General features: G+C 41.0%; 1 protein-coding gene across 1 annotated transcript; it reads left to right on the forward strand.

The window, feature by feature from the left end:
• Positions 1 to 20,455: 20,455 nt before the first annotated feature.
• POU4F2 (POU class 4 homeobox 2) lies at positions 20,456 to 23,995 on the forward strand. The gene is made up of 2 exons (XM_005556030.3): positions 20,456 to 20,930; positions 21,388 to 23,995. Exons 1-2 carry the CDS (start codon positions 20,646 to 20,648, stop codon positions 22,327 to 22,329), a joined length of 1,227 nt encoding a protein of 408 aa, XP_005556087.1. The 5' UTR covers positions 20,456 to 20,645; the 3' UTR covers positions 22,330 to 23,995.
• The last annotated feature ends 2,850 nt before the right edge of the window (positions 23,996 to 26,845 follow it).

Raw genomic sequence — 26,845 nt, forward strand, 5'->3', positions numbered from 1 at the left:
ACTTTTTCCAGAATTATTTCTATTCAAAATAATATTTTAAAATATAGCACTAGTGCCCATTTAAAAACTAAAATAACTTTTAGGCAGAAATAAATAAGAACATGAAAGTATTGTTTAATATATTTTAAATTGATTGGTAAAATTAGCCCTGTGAGGCCTCTATCCTAGACTTTGTATGGTGAAACTTTTACTAGGATGTATTTTTAATGCCTAAATTATAAACCTAAGAAAATACGTTTGAGTGTCCAAATGATGGTACATAAAATGCTTAATTTCAACACTCGAACATCAAATAAAAATTTGCTATATTATGCTATCACTAGTGAGTAATTAAAAGTTTTTTCATCTGCTTTTTTTGGAAAAGAAAGGGTAACACTAATATTTATACCTACAGTTATTTGTGAGCTATGCCTCCCAACTGTATCCATTTTTCCTCTATAAAAATCTTTGAAATCTATAGAATATTAAAAAGCTTTTAAAAACAATCACTTATACAGTGATCTTTGATAAATATCTAAATAATACACATTAATAAGGACATTAACCCTACACTTTGAATAAGAAACAACAACTTAATTATATACTTGGATTTTTTAAAAACACACAAAAATGTTACTAGTAGAAATGTAGACTGCACCTTTACAAACTTGCAAATTGTTTTAAGGTTGATCTGGACTAATTGCCACAAGACACTTATAGACTTGACGTGTTGCAATCGATTAATGCCTACCTGTAAGATTGCAGAATTGGTATTGGCAGTTTCTGGATTGTCTTAAAAACGAACTCAGATCAGCATCATACTGAGACAACAGATTCCTTAGAAATGGCCTTTCATGAGGACTGGAAAAATTTAGACTTAATAAAGAAAAACTAACTTCAAGCTACAGTTAGATATGGCATAAATCAATAGCCCTGATTATTGCAAAATCAACAAATAGAGACAATGATTCTTGCTGGAAGCTGGACTTTGTTGAGGATATTTGAAGTTTCCAACTGGTCCTGATCTCTAGCCTTCAGATGCAAGATTCGCTAACTGTACATATTGCTACTGTTTTCAAGTGGACTACATATTAGCCAAAAACGTTACTAATCAACTCAGTAAGAAGTTGAGCTCTGGAGCCAGGCTGCCTGGTTCTGCCACTTAGTGTAAGACTTGATCAAGTTACTTACTTAACTTCTCTATGCCTCAGGTTCTTCTTCAGTAAGATGGAGATTATATCAGTACCTATTCCACATTATTGGTATAAGGCTTTATAGATATGAATTTATAGATATAATGTTTTTATAAGTATGCCCAGTCTATAGTGGGTCCTAAATAAATATTACCATTGTAATTACCACTGTCATTATTGCTTAGAGCATAGATTGGCAAACTGTTGCCCTCAAGCGAAATCTAGCTTACCTGATTTGTATGGTATACAAGCTAAGAATTGTGTTTGTATGTTTAAAAGATTTTACAAGACAAAGAAGAAAGAATAGGCAGCACAGATACATGTAGCACAAATCTTAAAACACCATCTGACCAATTACATAGTTTTCCAACCCCTTTCCTAGAGGATGCCTGTTTAATTGGAATATTTAGTCCATTCATATTTAGTGTAATTAATGGTATGTTTGGGTTTAAATCAACTGTACAAATATTACGATGGTGCAAAAGTAATTGCAGCTTTTGCCATGAAAAGTAATGATGTTTTTCGTTTTATGGTGGGTTTATCAGGATGTAACTCCACTGTAAGTCAAAGAGCATCAGTAGCTGTCATTTATTTTATTCTGTATATATTTATATTTACCACATATTAATCCTTTATAATAGTCTTTTCTTCATAAATCTCAATGCCTGTCTCTTAGATCACTTTTCTTCTTTCTGAATAACTCAGAGTTTATTTAGGTATAGGTCTGTTGGTGAAAAAAATCTTGCAGTGTTTGTCTAAAAAGTGTTTATTCCACCTTCATTTCAAAGCACATTTTCTCGGCTGTTGGGTTATAAATGGGGAGCTATTGTCTTTCAGAACTTTAAAGAACTCATTCCATATTTTTCTTGAAAGTCTGCTGTGAATCTTCCTGTTGCCTCTTTGAAATTCACATATGTTTTTCTGCTAATGATAGTAAGACTTTCTCTTTCTCTTGGCTATTAGCAGGTTTTCTATGATGCACTTGTCTTTTTTTCTTTGTATTTATTCTGCTGGAAATTTCTAGAGCTTTTTAAAGCCATGGTTCTTCTTGCATATATTTTCCTTTTCTCTGTCCATGATTCATTCCAGATCCATATTTTAGGCCAATGCTCCTCTGTTCTATGTGTCTCATTTGATGTTAAACACTTTTATTGAATTTTTAATTTCAGTTATTTTATTCATTTCTAGAATGTCCACTTTTTAATGAATCACAACTGTCATCTAGTTTCTTAAGCATATTAGTCACAGTTATTTAAGGAGTTCATATCTGATCATTTAAATATTTGGATTATATATGGGGTTCATTCTATCATCTGTTTTTGTTTTTGTTTTTGTTTGGTCATTTAGTTCCATTTTCTAGCATGACAAATTTTTTTTGTATATGCCATACATTGTTCAAAAAACTCTCTATCTTCAAGATGGTCTGTGTTAAGAAATTTAAAATTTTTAAGAAATAAATATTTTAATAAAAAAACCAAAGCTTTCCATCACTCAGACATGGGCCATTTAGGCAGCACTGCTCTTAAACCAGAGCAAATGGCACTCTGCACCAGGTCCTACAATTCAGGAATCCTGCACTTTGCAGTACCTTCCTTGAAATTTTCTAAATTCTTATCCAATGCATTGGGTTGGCCAGGACCAGCAGTACAATTCAGATAGGGCTTGCTGAGTTCTAGTGTTACATGGGTTCTAGTTATCAGAAGCATTTCCATACATTTTCCAATTCCTCTTGTCGTAATATGACTGGGCCAGCAGGTATATCTGGGCAGTGCATCCCATGTCTACACTAAGACCTAATTCTCTTTTCAGCTTATTTTCAGATCCTCTTCTTTACATGTGGATTCAACCAGATACACCAAAGAGCTTCAGGATTTGAACCTAAAACATCACTCTAAGTTACCGCAGCTGGACTCTTATTTCAGGAGGACAGCCTGATAATCAGGTCATTGCTGCTGGCCAGGGTCATATTTCTTTCACAGAATAATGTAAGATTGGGCCACCAGAATGCTGCTGACACTCTGATGTTGGGTTACTCTCATTCACATTGGACACGGAAAGACTTCAGGGCTATGAACTACAAGTGGTCCACTGCCAACCTTTGGGCCTGAGCTGGGTGTTTGGGCCTATGTATTGACTGTTTCCCTTCTATCTTCTGACCACAATATCACCTCTGGTCTGTAGCATCTAACAGCAGGGCATGGGCCACAGTTATCTTTTACAGTTTTCTCTCCATATCTGGCACCAAAGATGTTTACTCCACCCTCTCTGCAGACTCTGAATCACACGTCGGGTATCCTGGATGGCCATGCCTTTTTCCTCTGGGAGTTTTTAACATCACAGCTCCACAATGCCATTGGGCTTTTCTGATAAATGTCTTCTCTTGCCTCTGTTCCCAGATAGATGTGGTGGTGTCATATTCTCTTGAATAATTTTTATGCCATGTTGAATGAGGGATAGATATACTTGAGTGAATGGGACCATTCTTTCTTCTGCTTATATGGGTCTCACCTCTCTTTCCTGCTGTTGATGGTATGTGGAAGGCGGGGGTACAATCAACATTGAAAAAGATCACAATCTAGGAAGGCGTTGATCATGGCCTAAAAAAGTTCAAGAGAAAACATGGTCAGAAAAGATTTGTTTTATCTTTATTCTATAAAATTCTGAAAAGTAAATTTAATATTACCAGAAAACAGATTATAATTCACATTTTCCTTTGCACTATGGGTAAAACTTGTATTTGGGGTCATGATCCACAAAACACAATAACCACATTGGAAAGCGTCAATGGGAGCCAGTATTCATGGGCGGCAGGGTGGGTGCCACAGCATCATGAGTAGTGATGTAACCAGCATGAAATAAATGGTACTAGAGCAACACAAGGGCAAGAAACCCTACATTGTATTAACACGAACCAGTTCAAAAGCTACTTTTTCTTTATGGTAGAAGATACACAATCAGCCAGGAATAGCATATTTAACAATAAAGAACATCAAGAGATGGTTCCTGGATATAAACAGGAGGAGATGGTGCCTGCATACTATGAAGAAAGAATATTCACATGCACCACTTGGACAATATGCAAGTAGGTACATACCTCTTCTCTATCTATCATTCTAAATCTTCATCAATAAATCACTCTACTTCATATTGGCCCATGAATCTTATAATACATCTCAGTATTGTTTATATAGACAAATTGTTTATATAGACAAAGCCCTGCCCAAAATATTTGCTAATGGCCCCAATATCACAAGGTGCTTCTGGAGCCAGGGTTCTGACTGAGATCCTAGCAGGGTTCACTGTCCTTAGCGCTCAGAATTCTTTCAGAGGTTTTGCACTTAGCCGTTTGGCCTGCCACCCCACCTGAATCAAAGATTTAGCAGGACTTTGACTCCTAAATTTTACAAGAGAGCAGGATATTTCGTTCTGCCTTTCTGATTCAGCTGCTGTGCCTCCTCAGCTGCCTCAGCCTGCAGAAAATATGTCATGTGGAAAGCAAGCCATAACTTTGGTGCTCTTGTATATTTCAATCTGTCACAACAGCAGAGGCAGCCATGGAAGTTCTTTTTGTCTGTCTATCCTAGTAGAGCCACTCTGCCTCTGCCCCTTCCCTGAATCTTCAGGTGCCCCCGGGAGAAAGGAAGTCTTTGATCTTAGTTCAACTGGAAGGGCTCCTTTTTATCTAAAATTTTACTTCTTTCCTTCCAAAATTCTGTTTCCACAGTTCTCCAATGTCTTCAAAAATTCTATTTTTGTAGCTTTTTTACTTTTAGTTGCTGCAATAGGAGCGATGGACTACTCAACAGGGTATTTTGTAGAATTATAAGATATTCCATTTGGAAATATCATTCATATTCTCTCACAAACTGCTCCTGTGGGCCCACCCAGCAGGCTTCCCACCTTCTTAAGTCACCACATAAAAAACAGTTCTTGGTCTTCATGTTTATGTCCTCATACACCTCCAGAAACTTCTTCCAAAAATTCCCTTACCATGTCTTTCACTTGGGGGCTGAGAATTCTGGAAATTACCAAGCATCCGGCCAAGGAGTGAGATAATAACTCTTTCTTCTTGTGGGCTCCCTAGGCATCCATAGGTAATTCTTTAGAAGCAGGCCTCCCTGACCCCATAAACAGCAAACTGTCTTCACCATGTCATGATTACATATTTATTCTCCCTCAGGATAGTCTAGCATATTGCTTAGTACACAGTTGGCACTCAATAAACAGTTAAACAATTGAGATGAACGAAGAAAGCCAGTTCACCTGCATGCCAATTGCATGGGTAATTAAATGAAACTTCAAGTATGGCTGAATCTGATTTTAGACTTATCTGGACTTAAACATACCTGGTTTAATATTGAATCATTTTTTCCCCAGAATCTATATAAAGCAGATTGGAGGGGAAATTGTATAGAACAAAGAATTTGGAAAATTAGGTTGATAATCTAAGAAAACCATTTGTGTTAATTCATCAAATTCAGTTACAAAAAAATTTTGTGATAGAAAGTCTCACTCTGTCACCCAGACTGGAGTGCAGTGGTGTGATCTTGGCTCATTGCAACCTCCAGCCCCTGGGTTTAAGTGATTCTCCTGCCTCGGCCTCCTGAGTAGCTAGGATTACAGGTGCCTGACACCATGCCTGGCTAATTTTTGTATTTTCAGTAGAGACGGAGTTTCACCATGTTGGCCAGCCTGGTCTCAAAACTCCTGACCTCACACGATCCACCTGATTGGGCCTCCCTAAGTGTTGGGATTACAGGCATAAGCCACCACGCCCAGCCTAGCCCTGCATTTTCCTTTCACTATAGATTCTCTGTGACCATTTGGTCTAAGGAGCGTCAGGAAGGAAAGGAATTTTCTGGTTGTTCAGGTCCCTCTGTGATGTTTCAATTAAAGAAATATTTGAACTCAAATTGGTAACTGATTAGTAATTTTTAAAGTAACTAATATTAAGAGATGTTAAAGAGAATAATATGGATAAAATTATTCCTGTCTTAGATTAAAACCAGCCAACCAACCAACCTTATGTGTAAGATTCACTGTTAATGTATTCATTAGGTGATGGACGAGTTTAAGTCTACATAATGACACCAGTTCACACTTGAAGCTTTGTCATGAGATGTGATATGATATGTGTGTAATTGAATCCAAGTCTCTAATCAAAGAACCAGAAATGGCTCTGTGGACACCAATGGGCATAAAGTCTTGAGTGTTTCATTTTAAAAAGTAAAGAGTTCCTGTCTATGCCTTCTCCTTGTCATTGGTACATATGAGATGAAGCCATCAGTCTTTCTTTATCATGCCACTATGGGGTTTTCTTTTATTTTTTCTAACTTTGCCATGGGTTTGCAACTAATGGGGTGGTCAAATATTGAAATTACTCTACTGTCTTGGGCATAAATGCAATCCTCATGGTGTTTTACTTTTTCAATCAACAACAACAACAATAACAACCAGTTTGTAAAATTCTCCAAGTATATATTATCCAAGGAATTCAAGGTATAGAGTACAGTGGATCTTGCCTAGATATAAGACTAGATTTGCTTTTTTAACTCTTTCTTAATAACATGTCTTTTTCCCTTAAACTAACCAAATTTCCATTCTTTTCTGTAATAAAGTATTGAAAAGTGTGATAATAAAGAGTCTGATAATATACCCCTTCTTGTCCTGTCTCTTAGCGACCTGGAAAGTATGTTGGTCCCACGCTAAGCAAAGAGGGGCAATGTGGATTACAGTTGAAATGACTTAGCCCATATACAGAGGGTCATTTTGTTGGATTCCCAGTGTGTAATACTCAAGACTGGCTCCTTTATATAAGACTGTGAGCTTTTCCACATTTCAGAGATGCACTATAACACTTAGATGAAAAAATACCTCTCATGTCAATTAAATAGCATTTCCAATCTATAAATACTCACTGCAGCTAGTGATAGTGAATGAGTTCAACTGACAGTTCAGCTCACGGATCATTTAGTTATAGCACTTAAAATAAGAGAGGCAATGAATCTTATATGAAAAGTATGCAACCTGTGAAAGTTATATCTGTAACTATATTTAATCTAGACATGAATATAATTCTGGTAATAGTTAGAATGAAAGTTTATTGTAGACAATTTGGAAAATTAAAATCTCTTACAATGCAACATGTAAAATGAAAAATGTAGTTTTCACTGTTTTCCATGCATTTATATACTTATTTTAAACAAAAAAATCATTGTTTTGTATTATGTGAGCTTTACTTTAAAGCGCTTTCCTGTGTCATCAAATTTTCTCTGAAAACGTGATTGTAGCGACTGAATGCTATTCAATAGTATGGTTGTTCTACAGTTTATTAAGCTATTTATCTATTTTTGGACATTTAGACTGTCTCTAATTTTCACTATTATAAACAACACAGCATTTCTCCTTCGTTTGTATTTTTAATTGTTTTCTTAAAAGAGATTCCTAGAAGTAGAATTCAATGGAGAAAATGAACTCTTGTAAGGCCCTTAATATTTTTTAATGAATTTACTTTCAAGTTACATTTCTACCAGCCAATGGTACTTACTTGCAGTGGTTTGAATGATGGTAGCCCCTTTAAAATTCACACATTGAAAGTTAATTGCCAATGTAATAATATTAAGAGGAGGATCCTTTAAGAGGTGATTAAGTCATGAGGGCTCTGCCCTCATGGATGGAAATAGAGCCCTTATAGAAAGGCTGGAGAAAGTGGGTTCTCTTTTTCTATTCTTCCATTATGTGAGGACATAACCTTTCTCCCCTTTAAAGGATGCAACAACAAGGCGCCATCTTGGAAGCAGAGACTGGGCCCTTACCAGCCTCCATTTTGATCTTGAACTCCCAGCCTCCAGAACTGCGAGATATGAATTTTTGTTATTTAAAAATTTCTCAGTCTTAGGTATTTTATTATAGCAACACAAGCAGACTAAGATATTATCCTAATAAACCGAGTGTGTTTCTGGATATAAGTCTCCTTGAAAGACATGCAAATGTTTTTTCTGTATATGTATATTAATGACATTCTATTATAGACCTCATTCAGTTTTTCATTCAACATTTTAAGGCCTTTTCATATTGCCATAAGATTCATTGCCTCTATCTGCTGTGTCCACACCTCTGCCATTATAAACAACACTGATAGAAACATGTCACCTTTGGGATCTATAGAAAACATTTTTTGGAGTATAATCCAGCAGTGGAATTGGTAGGCCTCAGGATATTTGCATTATCATTTTTACTAAGAACTGCCAGTTTGCATTTCAAAATGGTTATAACAATAATTATGTATATCAGTCCTCTGTTATGGTTTCTAGCTCACATCCTTAATAATTTTTGGTATTGTCTAACTTTCCAGTTTTATAAAGATGATAGCTATAAAATGGTACTTCACTGGTTACTTAGTGAGATTTGGCATCTCTTCATCATAGTTAGCATTCCAACTATTTTTTGCTAATCTGTAAATTGCCTACTTATATCCTTTGTCCACTTTTCTATCAGATTTTGTTTTATGTTGCTCCTTTTTATGTTATTTTCAAGGTTGCCTTGTATAATCCAGGATTTTTACTGTGCTTTTTAGTCAATGCAAATATTTTCTCTTAGTTTGTCATCTACCTGTTAAGCTGGGCCACATACCAAAAAAGATTCGAAAGACAAAAAGCATTAGTGAGATTTCAATGCACAATATTCAAATTATTTTCTGTCATAACAATCATTCATTAAGTTAGTCAACAAATACATATCAAGCACCTACTTTATACAGAATGCAACGGTAAGCATGCTGAGGCCACAAAAAGGAGTAAAACACAGACTCTGTCTTCAGGGATTTCACAGTCTCATTTAGGAGATCAGATAAGGGAAAAACATATACAAATATAAAGTAATAGCTTCCATAAGTGAAACTGGTATGGGTCTGTAGGGACCGAGTTTGAAAATACAGCAGATGTCCAGATGGAAAAATCTAATAAACTGTTGGAATGTGAAACTGACTGGAATGTGAAACTATCAAAAGAGGTCAGAGTAATAGGGTTTGGAGAGGCATCTTGGTGAGAGTAGAAGCTATTAAATTGATGGAATTAGTAAGGGAGAAGTGAAAACAGAGCTGATAGATCCTTAGGCAAGCACTGCCTTTTGGGAAATGGGAGAGTAGCCAAGGAAAATGAGGAAAAAAACCACAAATGTCTCAGAGAGTAGATATGTAGAGTACTCTTGACTTGAGAAAAGGAACCATACCAAATATTCTCAGGTTTTGGTATTGAATATGTTTTTCTCTTAGAATTTTTTTTTGAGGCAATAAGTTAGAAATGATGTTAAACTGGTAGATGAAGCCTGGCTACAAAAATGTCAGACTCTCTGAGCAAGATAAAGCACCAACCAACACCATTTAACCCCCTTCTTCCCTGGATAGATCTTTGACTTAAGTAACAAATATTACATAAGCCCACATTTTAACATATAATATTGGAGGGATGGGCTATTGGGTGGCTGGCCTTGCTTGATGGACTGGAAAGGGTGGGAGAAGAACACCAAGAAAGAACAAATCCTTCTTTAAAGAATGGCTCTGCTAAGGCTGGCGCATCCTGCCTTTACAGATTATATGTTTAAATCCATGGCAATCCATTTCAAGAATGAGAGGATTACCAGTGCTCACATTCTGCAGATTGTTTTGATATTGTTCTATTATTAGCTAACATTTATTAAGTGCTTATTACATCCAAGGAAATATGCTAAGCCTTTTACATGCAATATGCCATTTAATCTACTCAATAACCTAGGAGAAGAATTTGCTATTATTATCCACATTTTTCAGATGGGCAAAATAAGCACCAAAGTCAATAACTAGCAGAGTCAGCGCAGATTTCCAAGTGTGAAGCCCATGCTTTTGGAAAAAGTACCACAGAATTTGTAAACTAAAAGGTCATTGGAATGGTAAGAGGGAACACCATCAGTAGAGAGTCAAGGATTGAAATAACCTTGCCAGAAGTTAAGAAACAACTGGGTGGTAAGCAAATGAAAGTAGTAAATGTAACTGCCATTTCCAAATCTGATGGTGAAGAAAGAGAGACATCAAAGGGATAAAAAAATTAAGAAAGTGTTTCTTAATTTAAATTTTATGGCTAATACATCTCAAATATATTTGTAGAGTAAGAAGAGAAAGACTGGGGAGGAGAAATTGAAGATTCAAGAAAAAGCAAATTGATAGACCGCAGTTCCGAAGGAAGTGAGAGGGTAAAAACTCATGACGTATGAAAGAATTAACCTGGAGGAGGAATTTAAGTTAATACTTAGGGGAGAATCAAAGAAGGAGATGTTGGGGGTGGAAACACAGAAAAAATGATTAGGTGATGGTAGAGCAGTTAAGTGGTAGAACATGTAATAGTAAATCATTTTCCTGGTAAACTATGAGGTGAGATTATGCTCAAAGTCATCATGGCAGAAATGGAGAATATTTGCAGCATATTCTGTAAAGAATGAGATGGAGAGCCAATTAAAGGAGAGTAAAAGGGAAACTGAGAGGTAGAGAAAAATAACGTTAAGGCTGGAGTATCAGTCAGGGTTTAACTGCAAATAACAGAAATGACTTTAGCTATTTTAAGAAGAGAGAGATTTAATACAGGTGGATGCTTACAAATCTTGGGAAAGGCTGAAGTAGCAGACTCTAGACTGAACTTCTGGGAATGATTCCCAGAACCATGGTGCAGAACTAGCTTGCCAGGAAAGCTGTGAACTCTACCATAATCAGGGAAAAGGAAGGAACTGGTGAAACTAAAGACTTAGGAAATACACCATCTTAGAGGTACACAACTGTTGGCTTTAAAGAAGTACCGCCCCTCTTAGACTCACCACTTGAGAATAAATTACCCACACTTCTGTCTCTTGGTTACATCAGTACCTGAGCTGTAAGGGTGTGAGAAATGTAACTTTTAGCTTCATGGACCCTGCATGGCAGGAAGGCACACTGGAAAGAGGCTGGAGGGGATGTTGAGTGGCAAGCTACCATATCTGTGACAGATGAATAACACAAACATATGGTAAATTACAATTTAAAGAGAAACTATTCTCCTTACTCTTTCCGCTGAAATCAGCAGTATATAGGCAAAAGGAAAGAAAATGACTAGTTTGATATGTAAAAGGTAAGGGAGCAAAGAAATCAGGATGTCTCACCTGGTCACTATAGAAATGACTAACCATATGGTCCGGACTAGGTAAGTGGTCAAAAGAGGCCAGGAGAAATCAATGAAGTATGAGGATAGGAATAGGCCAAATGAGCATAATGTTGATAACGCCTACTTTGGCCTTGAGAGCCAAAGAAAAGATGCAATGGGCACACAACACCACGAACTGTAGTATTTCTGTTTTGAGGAAAGTTATTAATACTTTTGAGTACAGTGTGCTTATTTTGATGCTAGGACAAATTGATGTCTCATGCATATCAGAAAAAAGTAGTCAAGGCACAAAGCTATGGTATCTACCAGAGCACTTGTTAGTTGAACTATAATTTGGTGATCTGTATATGCATATAAAGGAGAGAAAGAAAGGGGAAACAACACATATTTGGGTACAAATGTATAATTTTATGTTTGATTCACATACTTCTATATATGCATGATATTTACAGGCAAATTGTAGGCTGTGTATAAAATTTCAAGAAAGGATAAATGCTTGAAGGTGAATTTGTTGTCATCGTAAGGTCCTTCTGCTGCAGTTAAAAAAAAAAAACTGAGAGTGGATGCCTACAAGGATTTTAACATGTTTTATGCACTCAATTCATATTTATATAGCTAAGAAGTATTTATAATCTTTGCAGTCAACCTATTAGCATTTCTCCTTAGGTTTTTCTGTTTCCTACAAAAGGCATGCTGTTTTGTTTCTAATTCATCTGGGGATGGGAGAGGAAGGAAAGAGGCTTCAGATCCTACAGATTCCTACAATTTGACATGGGCTGTAGGTCTCCATTTCCTGGTGGCTTCCGAGCAGATGCTCAGCCATGACTCCATTGAATTCTACTTGTATGTCTGCAAATCTCTCCTTTTGTAAGATTTTCCTTTATCTCTGAAAAGAGGCAGTGAAGTTTGCTTTCCACCAGGCTGCTTTGATTTCCTCCCAGTGCCTCGAACAAACGTCAACAGAGCGCTCTAGGGGCAGTCTCATGTGTCTCTCAAACAAAATAAAGGAGAACATGCAGTGAACATCGGAATAGAGTCACTGTACCTTCTTTCCACACCTTTTTAAATGTCTAGTGCATGATTAAGAGTTTATTGCATACTTATATGTAGAATACTGCTCTAAAGTCTTTGTACGTTGAAAAATATACACTGGAAATAAAATAAACCCTACTTAGGTAACAGAAAAATGCATTCACATTTTTTAAAACATAGGGACACAACTCTTGTGGTAAGGTATACAAGAAAAAGATTGACCATGAATCCTTAAATGCTGATTAATCTTTTTTTTTTTGAGTGATCCACAAACAGGGAAAGGGAACAAACTGCTCCCTTTAGAGGGTCATTGTTTTGTGAAATCCTGTGGGATAGGATTGTCCAACCAAAATCTGTTACAGAGACATGTATCTCTTAGGCTCCTATAAATATTTGTCAGTAAGAATGGTTAATAGACATGCCATCTGGTGCCCCTGATGCTCAGAACTTGATAAGGTCTGCATTGTTGTTGCTCAAGAGATTTTGGTTGTATAAACTCCGACACTCAGTATATGTGCTGATGGAAGATGAAGGTCCAAGCTAACTTTGAGAGAATAAAAATATGCAGGTGGGAGAAACAAGGAAACTTGTCTCCTTTGACAAATGTACGGTTCTTGGTTAACTTCTCATTAGCAGTCTGCTCACATCTCATTCCCATTAAGAGTATTCCGTTTTCTTTGTCTAAAGTGTTGAGTGGTTATGAATAGTAAGGATAGACTATCTGTAATTATTTTTTAATTATTAATGGTTTTGTTAGATCCTTTCACTTTTACATTACATTTCTGTTAATGTAAGTTAAATCAAAATGTACTTCAGTTTCCAAGCTGTTCCCCAATGTATTTTTCATTCTTTCATAACATTACTTCAGATTTCTATGAGGTGTCTGTGAAAGAGCTTGCCTTTCAGGAGTCACCCTCACCATGCTGATAGATTCAGGTACTGTTCAGTTTTACAAATTCACTGGCCATAGCATTGATTGCCAGCAAATTTTAAATTCACCATGGTAGACAGTGCCAGAGACTTGATAGGTGCAAAAGTCATTTGATCTTAGCCAGCATCTTTAAACCCAATATAGGAGCATCTACTTTATTTAGTGCCTCCAGATGAGAAGTCTTTTAGTGCTTTATAGATACGAAGATTCTCTGTCAGTTAGGAGCTAAAGGAGAGGAGAAAATGAGTGAGTTTGGAAGGAACAGATGTCAGAGGAAGAAACAAGTATCCAGGGTTTGTGGTCCAGCTAAGTACCTTGAAGAGTAGTTCAGTCAGAACAAATACTTAGTACTTAGTCATTAGGAATATAATGACACTCAAGGAAAAAAGGAAAAAAAAAAAAAGAACTTCCCTGGAGAATAGAAAAAAATCACCTTTTAATCAATTTTTCCATCACCAGCAAAATGATACTTTTGAGGCACACTATTCCCTCAGAGAAATAGTTCTGGTTTGGATTTACTAAGAGGCCTGGTTTCAGATGGAGAATGAAACAACTCACACAAACTCAAATAATAGCCCTAGTGAGCAAAAAGACAAAGAAGAGAGAATGGGTGAAATTTAAAACAAATTTGAAGTATACATAGCCCCGGGAATTCTGGTACCCTTACAGTTGGTGGTGTTTGAAAAAAACAAAACAAACAAACAAACAAACAAAAAGGTTACTAAATCAGCTCTGAGGAGTGGCAGGAGGTGGGAGCCCCTCGAAGGGCAGAATTCCTGGCCTGAGGTGGAGGGCAGTGAACCTCAGGGAACCCGACTTCGAGCAGCCAGATCTTAGCCAAAAGTGGATAGTTAACATACACTGCACCGAACACAAAAGCTACTAAAAATGACTGGATAAATTATGCAGAGGGATTTCTGGATTTCTTTCAAGTAATTAAGTTTCGATTTCTTGCATTTATTTTAGTTCCAGGAAGCGCAAGGCGCCATGGATTGCAAAAGTCTTCATTGATTGTTCCAATGCTTTAAGTTTGATTTCGTGACTGGACTTAACTTTGAAAAGAGGTAAACACGCGGACCAAGGAAGCTCACTGCGACGAAAAATAACAGTTCGTTGGGACAAGCAGACACGGGGTGCCTGCTTCTGCACAGAACGCAGAGGTCCGCCCCCTCCCCCAAATGGTGCGCTGGAAGAAGAGGGGAGAAAGAGAAACGTGTGCGTGTCTGAATGGGTGTGCGTTAGTGTCAGCACGTGTGTGTCTGCGTGCCTGCATGGGTGAGCGCGCGCGCGCGCACGTATGTGTGTGTGTGTGTGTGTGTGTGTGTCTGCATAAATGTGTGAATTTGAGCCCCTGTGCTCTGGAAGAGTGCAGAGTTAGGTGCCGAGGAGTTGAATCCTTCCCCGGGGCAGATTGTAGTTTCCTGGAACCTACTGTGTTTGCTTCAAAGGTTAGTCGATGCCAGTGGATCCAATCAGCTGTCCCTGCATGTGAGTTCCTGGCCACAATCAGCCTTAGCAAACCCACCAGACGGAATTGAGAGGGCGTCTAGGAACCTCTAAGGCATCCGGCCAGCCTGGGCTGGCTGCGTCCTGCGTCCTCCTCCTCCCAGTCTACTTTCCTTGAAACTGAGCTCTGCTTTCTTTCCTCCACCGGGAAAAGGGGAACCGTTGCTTTCTCTTCTACCTTGTCTCCCTTCATTCTCCTGTCTTCTGCCGGGCTGCTTTCCTCTGTTCAGCATTACCTAGAGAGAGCCACACGTGGCTTGCTCTGCCACTACAGGCCCCTAGTCTAGGCCAAGTCTCTCCCAACCTCCAGAGTATGCTCTCTGGAGTGCCGATAGCTTTTGCTTTTGTCCCCTCTTCCTCCCTGAATCCTACTTGGCTTTGATGGGAGGGAAAGAGGTTGTGAGTCTTTATTTCGTTCTAGAAGGGCCTGGAAACTACTGGATGCAGAGATTTCTTGTGACACTCGCTGACTATTTGCATTGGAAGGTTAGGAGAGAGAGCCGGAAAGGCACTGAAAGGAGGCGGTTACCCTTCGGCATAGGGGGTGCCTGGCATCTTTGGGCGAGAGAGCGACTCCTTTAACGTAGGAGAGGGGGACTTGGGGCTCACGAGGAGCCAGTGACAGGGTAGTAGTGAACATACTCAGAAGAGAAAAGATATTTGAACAAAACGCAGCCATCACTCCTCAAACATAAATCCCTATCTCAATACTGAAGCCCCATAGCGCCCTCCTTCACCTGAACTTTGCTCTGTAGCGACATCCCTGGGGGCTTCCAGAAGTTTGTTTCAGGGATAATTCCCTCTTGTGTCTTCTTTTTTCTGCCTGTAACAGTAGAAGTCAGGGAAGAGTTTAATCTACGCGCCCCCCACCCCCACCCCAAACTCTTCTGCCTCAAGCCAGGAGTCCAGAGAGAGCTCAGGGCGTTCATCTTCTATTCAGAATCTGAAGCAGATTGGCTGATTTTGAAATCCGTACAAAAACAGATGGGGGAAATCCCTCCTTTCCGAAACTCTTTCTTCCACAAACCACTTTCTCCCTGAGATCCAAATGGTGAGCGAATAGGGCCAGATCTGTCTTTTCAGAAATCTTCCTTGTAGTCCAATTCAATTCTGTTTGAAATACAAAGAAATCACACTGCCCTTAATAGATTAAAATTTAATAAAAGACATTAGGTCCGGTAAAATATGAATGCACTACTTAAAATTTTAATAGTAAATTAGGACCCAGATACAAGGAGGAGACAGTGATTTCTCCCCTTGGGATCGCTTCAGGCGCAGGCTGATTTTCTAGTGGGGGGCGCCTACTGCAGGGACCCTTTGTCCAGAAGCCTGAGGGGAATCTCCAGCTACTCCTCCTCACCCAGGGGTGGGGGATGGTGAGGGGGGCTGTTCACATCTGTCTGCATCTGCCAGAGGACTGGACAGAAGCTATTGTCAAACAAAGAGGCTTGGCGAGAAGAAAGGAGCGCCTCCTGTAGGCACACAGTTGATCCATTTTCCATCTTGCTGCTTAAAAAATCAAATGTTTATTTTCCTTTTACTAGGTAGGTCTGTAGGTGTGCAGATGCACAAGTGTGAATAGGGGCTTGGGCATAGGTATGTTGAGGTCGTAGGAAGCAGGTTTCAAATTTTGGGTCATTTGCCTCCACCCCTTGGGTTTATTGCCAACTTTCCAATTGTTTAGATAGCTCCTGCTAACGGCGGGGCTGGAGTCTTTTTTCCTCGCATAGAGGCTTCCACACTCGCTGGAGCACTTTGCAGCAATGCCTCTGGGCAAAACCGAAATGGGTTTTATTGATATCACCGCAACGACGTTGGTATTCTGGACACTCCTGAAAGGAGAGACTGCAAGATTGCAAGTCTTGGTTGATGAAGGAACAATTGCTTTTTCCCTCTAATGCAACACAATCACTGTTCATTTTTCACTTTGAGTGGGAAATGGAGAAGTCTAACTCTATGACTTGACTTTTAAAAAATGTATGTGTTTTCTAGGAGGAAGGAAATCCAGGTAAATAAACTCTTGAATTGCTCTACGACCACATATTAATTTACTTCAACTTGATAATTTGAAAACACAGCCTTCCTTTTTTTCTTGTCCGGAATTAGGGATATCACTGAGAAATATCAGAGAGATAAAAATGTTATGTTAAACATTTTAAAAAATGATATATGAATTTCAGTTACCAGGAAAATATTCTCATGGGAGTTTTCTTGCTTAAAATAGTTTTGGTCAATAAATTCCGTATCAAACAAAGTTTGTCCAGTCATGTCAACAGTGTCCCTCTCTATTTCATGAATTTATTATGGTACCTTATTTACCATATGAAGTGGTGACAAGTGTTTAGCATTTTGGAGATCAGTTGTCAGTTACTATTAAAATCAAGATTAATTCATATTAACGATATGCATTTCTCAATACTCCCAGGTGACAACATACATTAAAACAACTATTGCAAGTAATTAAGCTCAATGAAGGGGGAGGGGACAGAGAGAGGTTCAAAATACCCCAAATATTTGATTTTCAATTCAAGTTCAGCAGACTGTTGCCACAATAATGCTTGGGAAACTCCTCAGGGTTGCTTTTTACTTTACATCTAATTAGGTACCTAATGAAAGAGAAGAATTTTTTCCCCATGTGGTTTTTCTCCTTGATTTTTTTGTGCCTTTTTAAAAACACATAAACACACTATTTAGGAGTGGCCATACCCAAAAGTTTCTCATGTGATTCACTTGCTGTAATAATCTGGGGAAATTGGAAAGAAGAGGACGTTTGTCTTCCGGTTATTTTCCATCTTCACTCTCACTTTGGCCCTTTGGCCTTTATCGAGTATCCATAGAAAACACACCCAAAATATTTTTATGGATTTTTTATTAGGCTTTAAAGATGCTCAACAGTTAATACTAATTAGACCATCCAAAGCCTTTTGAAGATTAAGCAAATTGGACAACCCTTGTTAATTAGAACATAATTTGAAGTTTGAAATTATATCACTGATGAAGTAGTCTAATTAGTATGACGATATGTTAATGGACCAGTGAGACATAGTGCCGGTAGAGTTGGCATGAACCTCTTCACGGCTTGCAGGAAATCCTCCCTCCTATACCGACATTAATAAAAGATTTCTATAGACTTCAGCCTTTCCACGATGACATACAATTTATAGTACACACAATGCATTAGCTCATAGCACTGCTCAATTTTTTCACTATTATGAAAACTAATAAATTCGTCAAGCTGAATTAAGCATACAAATCAGATGAGGCATAGCAGATTACACAGTGAAGCGCGGTGTCTCCCGAGCCTAAATGAAATTTCAATCTAATAATTCCTTCCTGGCCCAGTCATAATTTGTTTAGAGATGTTGTTCTACTTCTTTCAAAGCGCTATTCGCACTATAATTAAATGATACTCAAGCTTTTAACTTTGATTTATTTCATTTCTTGAAGCTTGAGACAGTGAGAGCTGTACAATGTCATTTTTTTTGTTTCCTTGAAAATTACTCTGGCTGTTGTTGAGGCAGAAATTAAACACCTAAGCACTTACTTGAACTGTCCGGCACAAGCCACATTCATTCACTTCAACACTCCCCTCTCCCTGCCCCATGTCCAGGTTTATCTGAGCTCACACCCGGGAACACTGCTACTAGGAATCCCCTTCGGCTACTATTTATTATTTCCCCACACACAGGGGAAGAGAAAGGCAAGCCCGGGAGGATCCAGGGAAAGCGGAAGGGAATTAAGGACCATGGACAGAGCCTGTCGCGCGCTTGTTGCTGCCGCCTTCCCCAGCACTCTGGCGACTCCTGAGGACAGTGGTCCCATCTTGAACCCCCTATTCTGCCCGGTTGAGGTCAGGGGTGGAGAGGCGGTCCCCTACTCTCCACCGCCGCTTCCGGGAGCTGACCACCCGAGGGTTCCCCTTTTCCACTCTCCTTCCCACTCTGTTTTTGTCCCAGCGCTCGCCAGCGCCTCTCAGGCCTGCCGCCTGCTCTCGCACCTGCTCGCCTTCCCCAGGCGCCCAGTGCCTGCACCTGCTCCCGGTCAACCCCGGTCCGGATTGGGCCACCCGCGGGTTCCTGCGTCGGGGTCGTGGGGCCTTCTCACCCTCGCCTGCACCCTGCTCCTTCCGCTCTCTAGGGAGGTGACAGAAGCCCCCAACACCGCGGGAAGTAGAGAGAAAATGGGATCCAGAAGGAGAGGGAGGAAGCAGTGTGTGTGTGTGTGTGTGTGTGTGTGTGTGTGTGTGTGTGTGTGTGTGTGTCAGAGAGAGAGAGGTTATCTCCTTTTGCAACTGGAACTAAGAGTGTGTGTCCATCTCTAGGAAAAGTGGTCTGCAATGGGACTGGGACAGAAGTAGGAGTGAAGTGTCAGCTAAAAATAGGCTCCGCACGGAGAGGCTGTGGAAATGAAGATAAGTGGGGCTTGTGCCAGCCCGAGGGTGTTTATGTGTGTGTGTGTGTGTGTGTGTGTGTGTGTGTTGTGGGGTGTATTCAGCAGCACATGCGCTGTGTAATTTCTGACCTTCCCTCTCCCTCTGTTAGTTGCCCCTTCTTCCTTTGATTGTGGCTAATGAAGAATAATAAATCCAGGGGCAGGGTTTGTTAGTGGATCCTTCCAAGACTCAACTCACACTGTACTGGATACAGGGAGGAGGAGGAGAAAAGGGGGGCAAGAGGAGCGTGTGTGTGTGCCTGTGTGTATGTGTGTGTCTGTGTGTTGTGTGGGGGGGAGACACAGGGAGGGGGAGGAGTCGCATGCGCACAGACGACCCGAGTCTGCTCCGCCGCTGTCCAATCCGCTGAGAGCTGCGAGAAATCGAGTGAGAGAAAGCCCTGCAGCCCCTGCGACCCCATGTCTCTTTGGCACCAGGCACCCGCCGGACCGTGGGGTGCTCGTTACAGAGCGCCGACCTCCGCTCGTATTGGGGCGGGAGCTCAGAGCGGCGCGCAGGACCAGGGTTGGCCGCAGAGTCTGTGTTCTCAGCGGTGGCCGGGAACCTGGGATCAGGGTCACCTGAGCTGACGGGGTGGGGGCGGGCCGAGTGGGGTTGGAAGCCTGGAACTTAGTGGTAAGCAGGAGGCGTGGGAGGAGGCAGCCAGGTAAGAGGCACTCCCAGTAGTCCAGGGAAAACCCTACCCAACGCTGGCTTGGGCCGCAACTTTATTTGGGAGTTTCTTTTTCCGGTGAGACAGAGACCCGGCAGAAGAAGCGGGAGGGGCTGGAGGCTGGTCCTTAGATAGGCACTGCCTGGCGACTGGAGCGCGGACCTGGCCACTTGGGTGGGGTTGAGTGGGGGCGCGATTGTGAGTAGCAGCAGCGGGACGCTGCAAAGGGCGGCGGCAACAGAGCGCCGGCGGGGGCAGAAAAGGGGCGGCGGAGGGCGCGGTGGGGGAGCGCGAGGCGAGTGCGGGGAGAGCAGAAAGGACTCAAGCCTGAGGGGAGTAGAGAGGGAGAAGGGGCAACGCGAGAAAACTAGCAGGAGCCGGCGTTTCCTGGCAAGGTAGGGTGGAGGCGCGCGGGAGAGAGGGAGGGCGGGGGGCGCGGGGGTAGGCGCGGGGAGAGAGGAGTATAACTCGCCGGCCGCGAGGAGCGGGGGCAGTTTCGGGCGCCGAGGTCTGCAGCCAGCGGCAAACGGAGTCAGGCATCGGTTCAGACTGACAGCAGAGGCGGCGAAGGAGTGCGTAGCGGAGACCAGGGGTGCGGAGCCCGGAGGCGGCGGCGGGTGAGCGCAACTTCGCACGGCCCTTCCCAGCTCCAACCCCGGCCCAGCACTTCTCGGAGGGTCCCGGCAGTCGGGGCCAGGGAGTGCCTCTACGGACGAGCGCCCCGGCGGGCGAGAAGATGATGATGATGTCCCTGAACAGCAAGCAGGCGTTTAGCATGCCGCACGGCGGCAGCCTGCACGTGGAGCCCAAGTACTCGGCACTGCACAGCACCTCGCCGGGCTCCACGGCTCCCACTGCGCCCTCGGCCAGCTCCCCTAGCAGCTCGAGCAACGCTGGTGGCGGTGGAGGCGGCGGCGGCGGCGGCGGAGGCCGGAACAGCAGCTCCAGCAGCAGTGGCAGCAGCGGTAGCGGCGGCGGGGGCTCGGAGGCTATGCGAAGAGCCTGTCTTCCAACCCCACCGGTGCGTATTTCTGCATAATCACCGCTTAAAGGCACATTTTGACAGCCCCCTTTATCTGCTTGATGTTTTTTTCATGTCTGCACAGCAAATCACCCCACACCTCCAACCAATTTTCCCCCCTCTCTCTCTTAAGTATTCAGTGGGTCTTGCCTTTCATATTAATTTTTATGACCTGGGATGTTGCCTTTGCGCGTGTTGTGTTGTGTTGTGTTTCGTTGTGTCTACAGGCTCACTTTCCTCCTCCTCCTGCACTCTCGGCTTCTTTCGGTGGCTTCTCTCTTTTTCTCTTCACCTCCTGGTTTCAGGATTATTATTATTATTATTATTATTAATTATTTTAACGATCTGGGAATGTTGTAGGCGCGGCGGCGGTGTCGAGCCCTGGGCCTGGGCTTCCGGAGAGAGCGCGTACAATTCCCTGCTGAGCGTAATGTGTGCCTTCTACTTGCAATTGCAGAGCAATATATTCGGTGGGCTGGATGAGAGTCTGCTGGCCCGCGCCGAGGCTCTGGCAGCCGTGGACATCGTTTCCCAGAGCAAGAGCCACCACCACCATCCGCCCCACCACAGCCCTTTCAAACCGGACGCCACCTACCACACTATGAACACCATCCCGTGCACGTCGGCCGCCTCTTCTTCGTCGGTGCCCATCTCGCACCCTTCCGCGCTGGCAGGCACGCACCACCACCACCACCATCACCACCATCACCACCACCAACCGCACCAGGCGCTGGAGGGCGAGCTGCTGGAGCACCTGAGTCCCGGGCTGGCCCTGGGCGCTATGGCGGGCCCGGACGGCGCTGTGGTGTCCACGCCGGCTCACGCGCCGCACATGGCCACCATGAACCCCATGCACCAAGCAGCACTCAGCATGGCCCACGCGCACGGGCTGCCGTCGCACATGGGCTGCATGAGCGACGTGGACGCCGACCCGCGGGACCTGGAGGCATTCGCCGAGCGCTTCAAGCAGCGACGCATCAAGCTGGGGGTGACCCAGGCAGATGTGGGCTCCGCGCTGGCCAACCTCAAGATCCCCGGCGTGGGCTCGCTTAGCCAGAGCACCATCTGCAGGTTCGAGTCCCTCACACTGTCGCACAATAACATGATCGCGCTCAAACCCATCCTGCAGGCATGGCTCGAGGAGGCCGAGAAGTCCCACCGCGAGAAGCTCACCAAGCCTGAGCTCTTCAATGGCGCGGAGAAGAAGCGCAAGCGCACGTCCATCGCTGCGCCAGAGAAGCGCTCGCTCGAAGCCTACTTTGCCATTCAGCCTCGGCCCTCCTCTGAAAAGATCGCCGCCATCGCGGAGAAGCTGGACCTGAAGAAAAACGTGGTGCGCGTCTGGTTCTGCAACCAGAGGCAGAAACAGAAAAGAATGAAATATTCCGCCGGCATTTAGAAGACTCTTGGCCTCTCCAGAGACGCCCGTCTCTTCGTCCCCCCTTTTCTCACCTTCTCTCTCCTGCCTCTTTTCACTTTTGGCGACCAGAAACAATTCCAGTAAATGTGAATCTCGACAAATTGAGGACTGAAGAGGAAGCGAACAAGCGAACAACTGAGCCCAAGCCGGTGAGAATGTAAGACAGTTTCTCAAAGGAAAGAATAACAAAAGATGGCATTTGTCTGTTGTAGCAAAGTTGTCCCTTTGAACCCCACCTCGGATCCTTCAGAGGAAATGTGGAGATGGCTGTTTGCAGGAAGGCAGACGAGACAGCCTTTAAAAAGTCCACAAGAATGATCAAGTAAGATTTGTTTTTATTCTTACAGACATCACCCCTGTTCAAGTTGAAAAGTACACTTTGCAACTATTTTTCAGAAATAGAAATTGATTCAGGACTAAAACTTTAAACTAGAGTTGATGCTTAATGTGATAGAGACATCTCTAAAGTATTTTGAATTTTAAAAAAAGATGGCAGATTTTCTGCATTTACACTGTATATTATATATATATTTTTATTGTGGTTCTTACCCCCTTTTTCCTTCTCTGAAGTGTTAATGCTTAAGAAAAGAGTTGCGCCTGCTGTGTCCACTGATCTTGAAAGCTATTATTGGTTATTGCAGAACAACCCTCTCTGTAAATTATTAATTTATCTCTCTAGCAACTTAATTTTGTGCACATTCTAATTAATTAAACTTCTTTCGTCTAAAAAAAGTGGGGGAAATGTATAGCTAGTAACATTCAAAAAATTTTGTTTGATGAGTTTACCGAATTTTTACAGCTTTCCTCCTATACTGTGTTCCTTTTGACCCATTTGTATATTCTCACTTGAATGAAGATTGTTTTTTTCTTTGTTTTTACTGGTAGTGTTCTGATTTGTGAGTAGACACTCAGTAATGGATGTCTTAATCGTGTAGACCTGATTCACTGTCTGAAGTATTGTTTACTTCGTTACATATTTAATGGGGATTCCCACATTGTCCCCATGACACATGAGCGCTCTCACTTACCCTTACACACACACACACACACACACTCACACACACCTCTAACAGAAGGGAAGAAGCAGTTGGAAGCATGACTGATGCACCATTTTCTAGCTTTAGGTGCATTTGCCACTTGGTGTTTGCCCTTCGCATTTTAAGATTTCACCAAGGTATTTCAGTCTTCCAGTTTTCAATTGCTTTGTTGGCTACATGTTAACATTTATAGGAATCCTTCAGTTTTTCCTTTTGGAGGTTTGTTTGTAGAAAAACTAATTTGAACTATAAGAAAGACAGTGCACTGCTTGTAAATTCACATTGTTTGGAAAAATTCTTTTGGAACAAAAAATTAGGTACGTGATAACTGGTACCTTATCTACTGTAAATATTTCATTAAAAATGATGCACACATAGATATATTCTTACAAATTTTGCTGTATTGCTGTTCCATTTGAGGTTCTCCAAAGTCTTGAGTTCTGTATATGGCCTGGTTTCTTGTTTTTATTAATAGATGGTTTATTTACTATGGTAATGTATTAATTTATTTTTGGTGTTGTTTGATTGTCTTTCATTGAAGAGATAATTTTAATGTTTTATTGGGAACGTATGCTGCTTTTTCATTAAAATATGTTATTAAAATTAAATGGCTTTTAAAATGTGATGTTATTTTAATCATTTATGTGGGAAGTGTTTTGGTGGGAGACTTTTTAAAAGGAGGAAGCACATTTTGATGATTTATTAGGGAGTGGTTGTTATGAAAGTATAGCTTGGACTTAGTAGGGGCTGTTTCTCTGGTAAAGTATTAAAGAACAAGGTTTATAACAGCTTTTTAATAGTGAGAGCTCATCTCACAGGATACTTCACTTTCCTGCCCAGAAGAAATTACGATATTTGGCTCCAAATATCTCCCTTGGAGTTCTTCCTTCAGACTTGCAATAATTCTGCAAAAAGAATCTTTATAAGCAGAGATATTGGATGGAAACAATTTCATGCATTCCCTCCCATCTCTCAGGAGTAAAAGTAAGAAAGGAACTCAGCTTACTTTTTAGCAGCTCTAGGAGACTGGGTGTGGCAAGAGCCAAGGCCTGGTCGGAGGAGTACAGCACCCTGGTTGAGGCCCAGAAACGAACCCACTATAGCCTTCAGTTTGGTCACCACCACGGGAAAGCAACAAACCCAGACAGAGCAGGAAGCACCTGAGTTGCTGGCTTAGGAAGTAAAGTCTCTCTCTCTCTCTCTTCCCGCATTTCCCATGACCTTTAAGGAAACACATGGCAGAGTAGGGCTGAGGAAGAAATGCTATGTAGTTAGAAGTAGCAAATTTTTGCCCTCTTCTGTGATTCACCCTGACACCAGAGTTGGTGGGAAGTCTGTCTGACTCTGGTTTGGCACTGACACAAGAAAATTCATCATGCTTGATGCAGTCATTTCTTCTTCTGATCCTAGCTTAAACACATCTCTCCACTATTTTAATAATATTAAGACTCCCTACAACAGTTGGACAACATACTTAATATCAGGTTTTCAAAGATTTTTTTCCCTCAGTAAGTGTCTGGTTTAGATATTTGTGTTATTAATATCTCATACTATTAATTAATATAAGAATATCACGCTAATCTATAGCTCAAATGAGAGGAAGAACTAGATCATTCTCCGGGAGTAATTCTATTAACCTGAGCTGTGACTCCTCTGATATGGAACTATCTTGAAATGTTTCTTATTTTGGAGACAAGATTAGGAAATACCCTATGAGTCAATGAAAGTTGTTACAGTGACTCAAGTTGGGATTAAATATTGTTGGAAATATAATAATTTCTGGATGTAACAAAAAGCATTGTGAAAGTTAGATGGAGAATGGGTGGAAGAACCCCTTTTTATCACTGAAATAAGAAAGACACCTGAAGAAACAAAATCTGAGTGTCCATTAGAAATAATGAGATATTGCATAGGTGCCTAAGAAAACATTAAAACTTGTAGGAATTTAAAAGAAAAAATTCTGAGTTCAAGTATAGTAATACTGATGGTTTAATTCTATTTCTGTCTTGAAGGCTGAAAGTTTCTTCTTCTGTTTCCCTTTGTATTCTTAGATTCGGTTTTCCTGAAAGTCTTTTCAAACAGTCAGCATATGCTGAGTTAAACTCAGCTCGGTACAATGCTGAGTACTAATTTCAGTACCATGGATAGTAACTGTAGCACTCAGCTCTACTCCAACTCACCTTTGACCAAAAAGTTTTTAGCTAACTAGACAACCTTCTGCTTTCTTTCTTTCTCCAGAGTGGAGAAAATGAATAAAATGACTTGAATGTGCAACAGATTCAGCTTGCTTATCTAGGATAAAAATGATATTCAATAAATAACACCGTTCCCTTCTCATGTGTGGATTTTTAGTGAAAGCGAGTTAGCTGGCAGGAAATAAGACAGATGTGCTAGTGTCTTATTTCTACAAATATAGCATCTATAAATGAAGACGAAAACACTGTAAAAGTAGTAGAAATTGAGAAACATATTGGACAGAAATAAAAAGGAGTTTTAAAAGTGCTTTTGAAGTATATGACAGCTTGCATATGTGCATACATGCCTAAGATTTTTGTGAGAAAAGTGACATAACAACAACTATCCATATATACTTTCATAGTTGAGAGTAAAGGCTTATGTTTTCTCCTGATTCACCAGGTGTTCTTTGTCTCTCGTGTTCCTGGACTTTCAAAAGTACATCGCATTTTGTTAATCTTCTCTGTGTTAGGGTAAGAGAAAACTTTCTTGTCTGCAAAATGGAAATATTTTCATTCTTAGAGCATGCTTAAATATGTGTTGTATGGGAAAAGCTGAAAAGAAATACATTCTGAAAGTTTTTACTAAAGAGAGTCGCAGAGATACAGAGACAATACCAAACCAAAGAGATTTGGAGAGAAGAGGTTGGTCTTAAAGAAAAAATTAAAGCTAAGAATAGGCTGAACCATGTATAAATTGTTGAGAAATATCCATTTGGTGTTGACTTTCAAAATACTCAAATGGATAAGTAGTAGAATGTGTCTGAAAATTCTTGTCATATCAATCAAATCTGCTGGCATTTATGACTTATTTCCTAATTTTCCCCAAGGTCCACAATTGCTATTTTGTTGGAAAGAGATATATTATGAATTGACTTAGTAGCACATCTAGACATCTTGAATATTATGTTTCAGTATTATGTAGTTTATTTTTTAGACTTCCCTAAAAGCAAATGATCCAATCTTTTTGTTCAATGTGGTCATCTAAATCCAAACTGAAATGGAACAGAAATGATCATGTAAGCCCTGGTTGATATCTAAGCACCCTTCATAGCAAAACATTATAACTCCATCCAGAAAGAAGTAAGTTTCTTTCAGATATCCGACATTACATCAGTTGATCGACTTTTTATCAGATTATGTTTCATTGACACATAGCTTGGGGAAAAATAATGTAAGTATGAAAAAGCAAATGAAGTAGTTAGGATTTACATACAATGTAAT

Source organism: Macaca fascicularis, chromosome 5 (assembly GCF_037993035.2).
Source record: "Macaca fascicularis isolate 582-1 chromosome 5, T2T-MFA8v1.1".
NCBI classification, from domain to species: Eukaryota; Metazoa; Chordata; class Mammalia; order Primates; family Cercopithecidae; genus Macaca; species Macaca fascicularis.

Bases quoted from the DNA above. Each gene is read 5' to 3' on its own strand.
- POU4F2 (XM_005556030.3), top strand. From the start codon at position 20,646: ATGATGATGATGTCCCTGAACAGCAAGCAGGCGTTTAGCATGCCGCAC. The intron at 20,931-21,387 runs GTGCGTATTTCT...TTGCAATTGCAG, and splicing joins CCTGTCTTCCAACCCCACCG to AGCAATATATTCGGTGGGCT.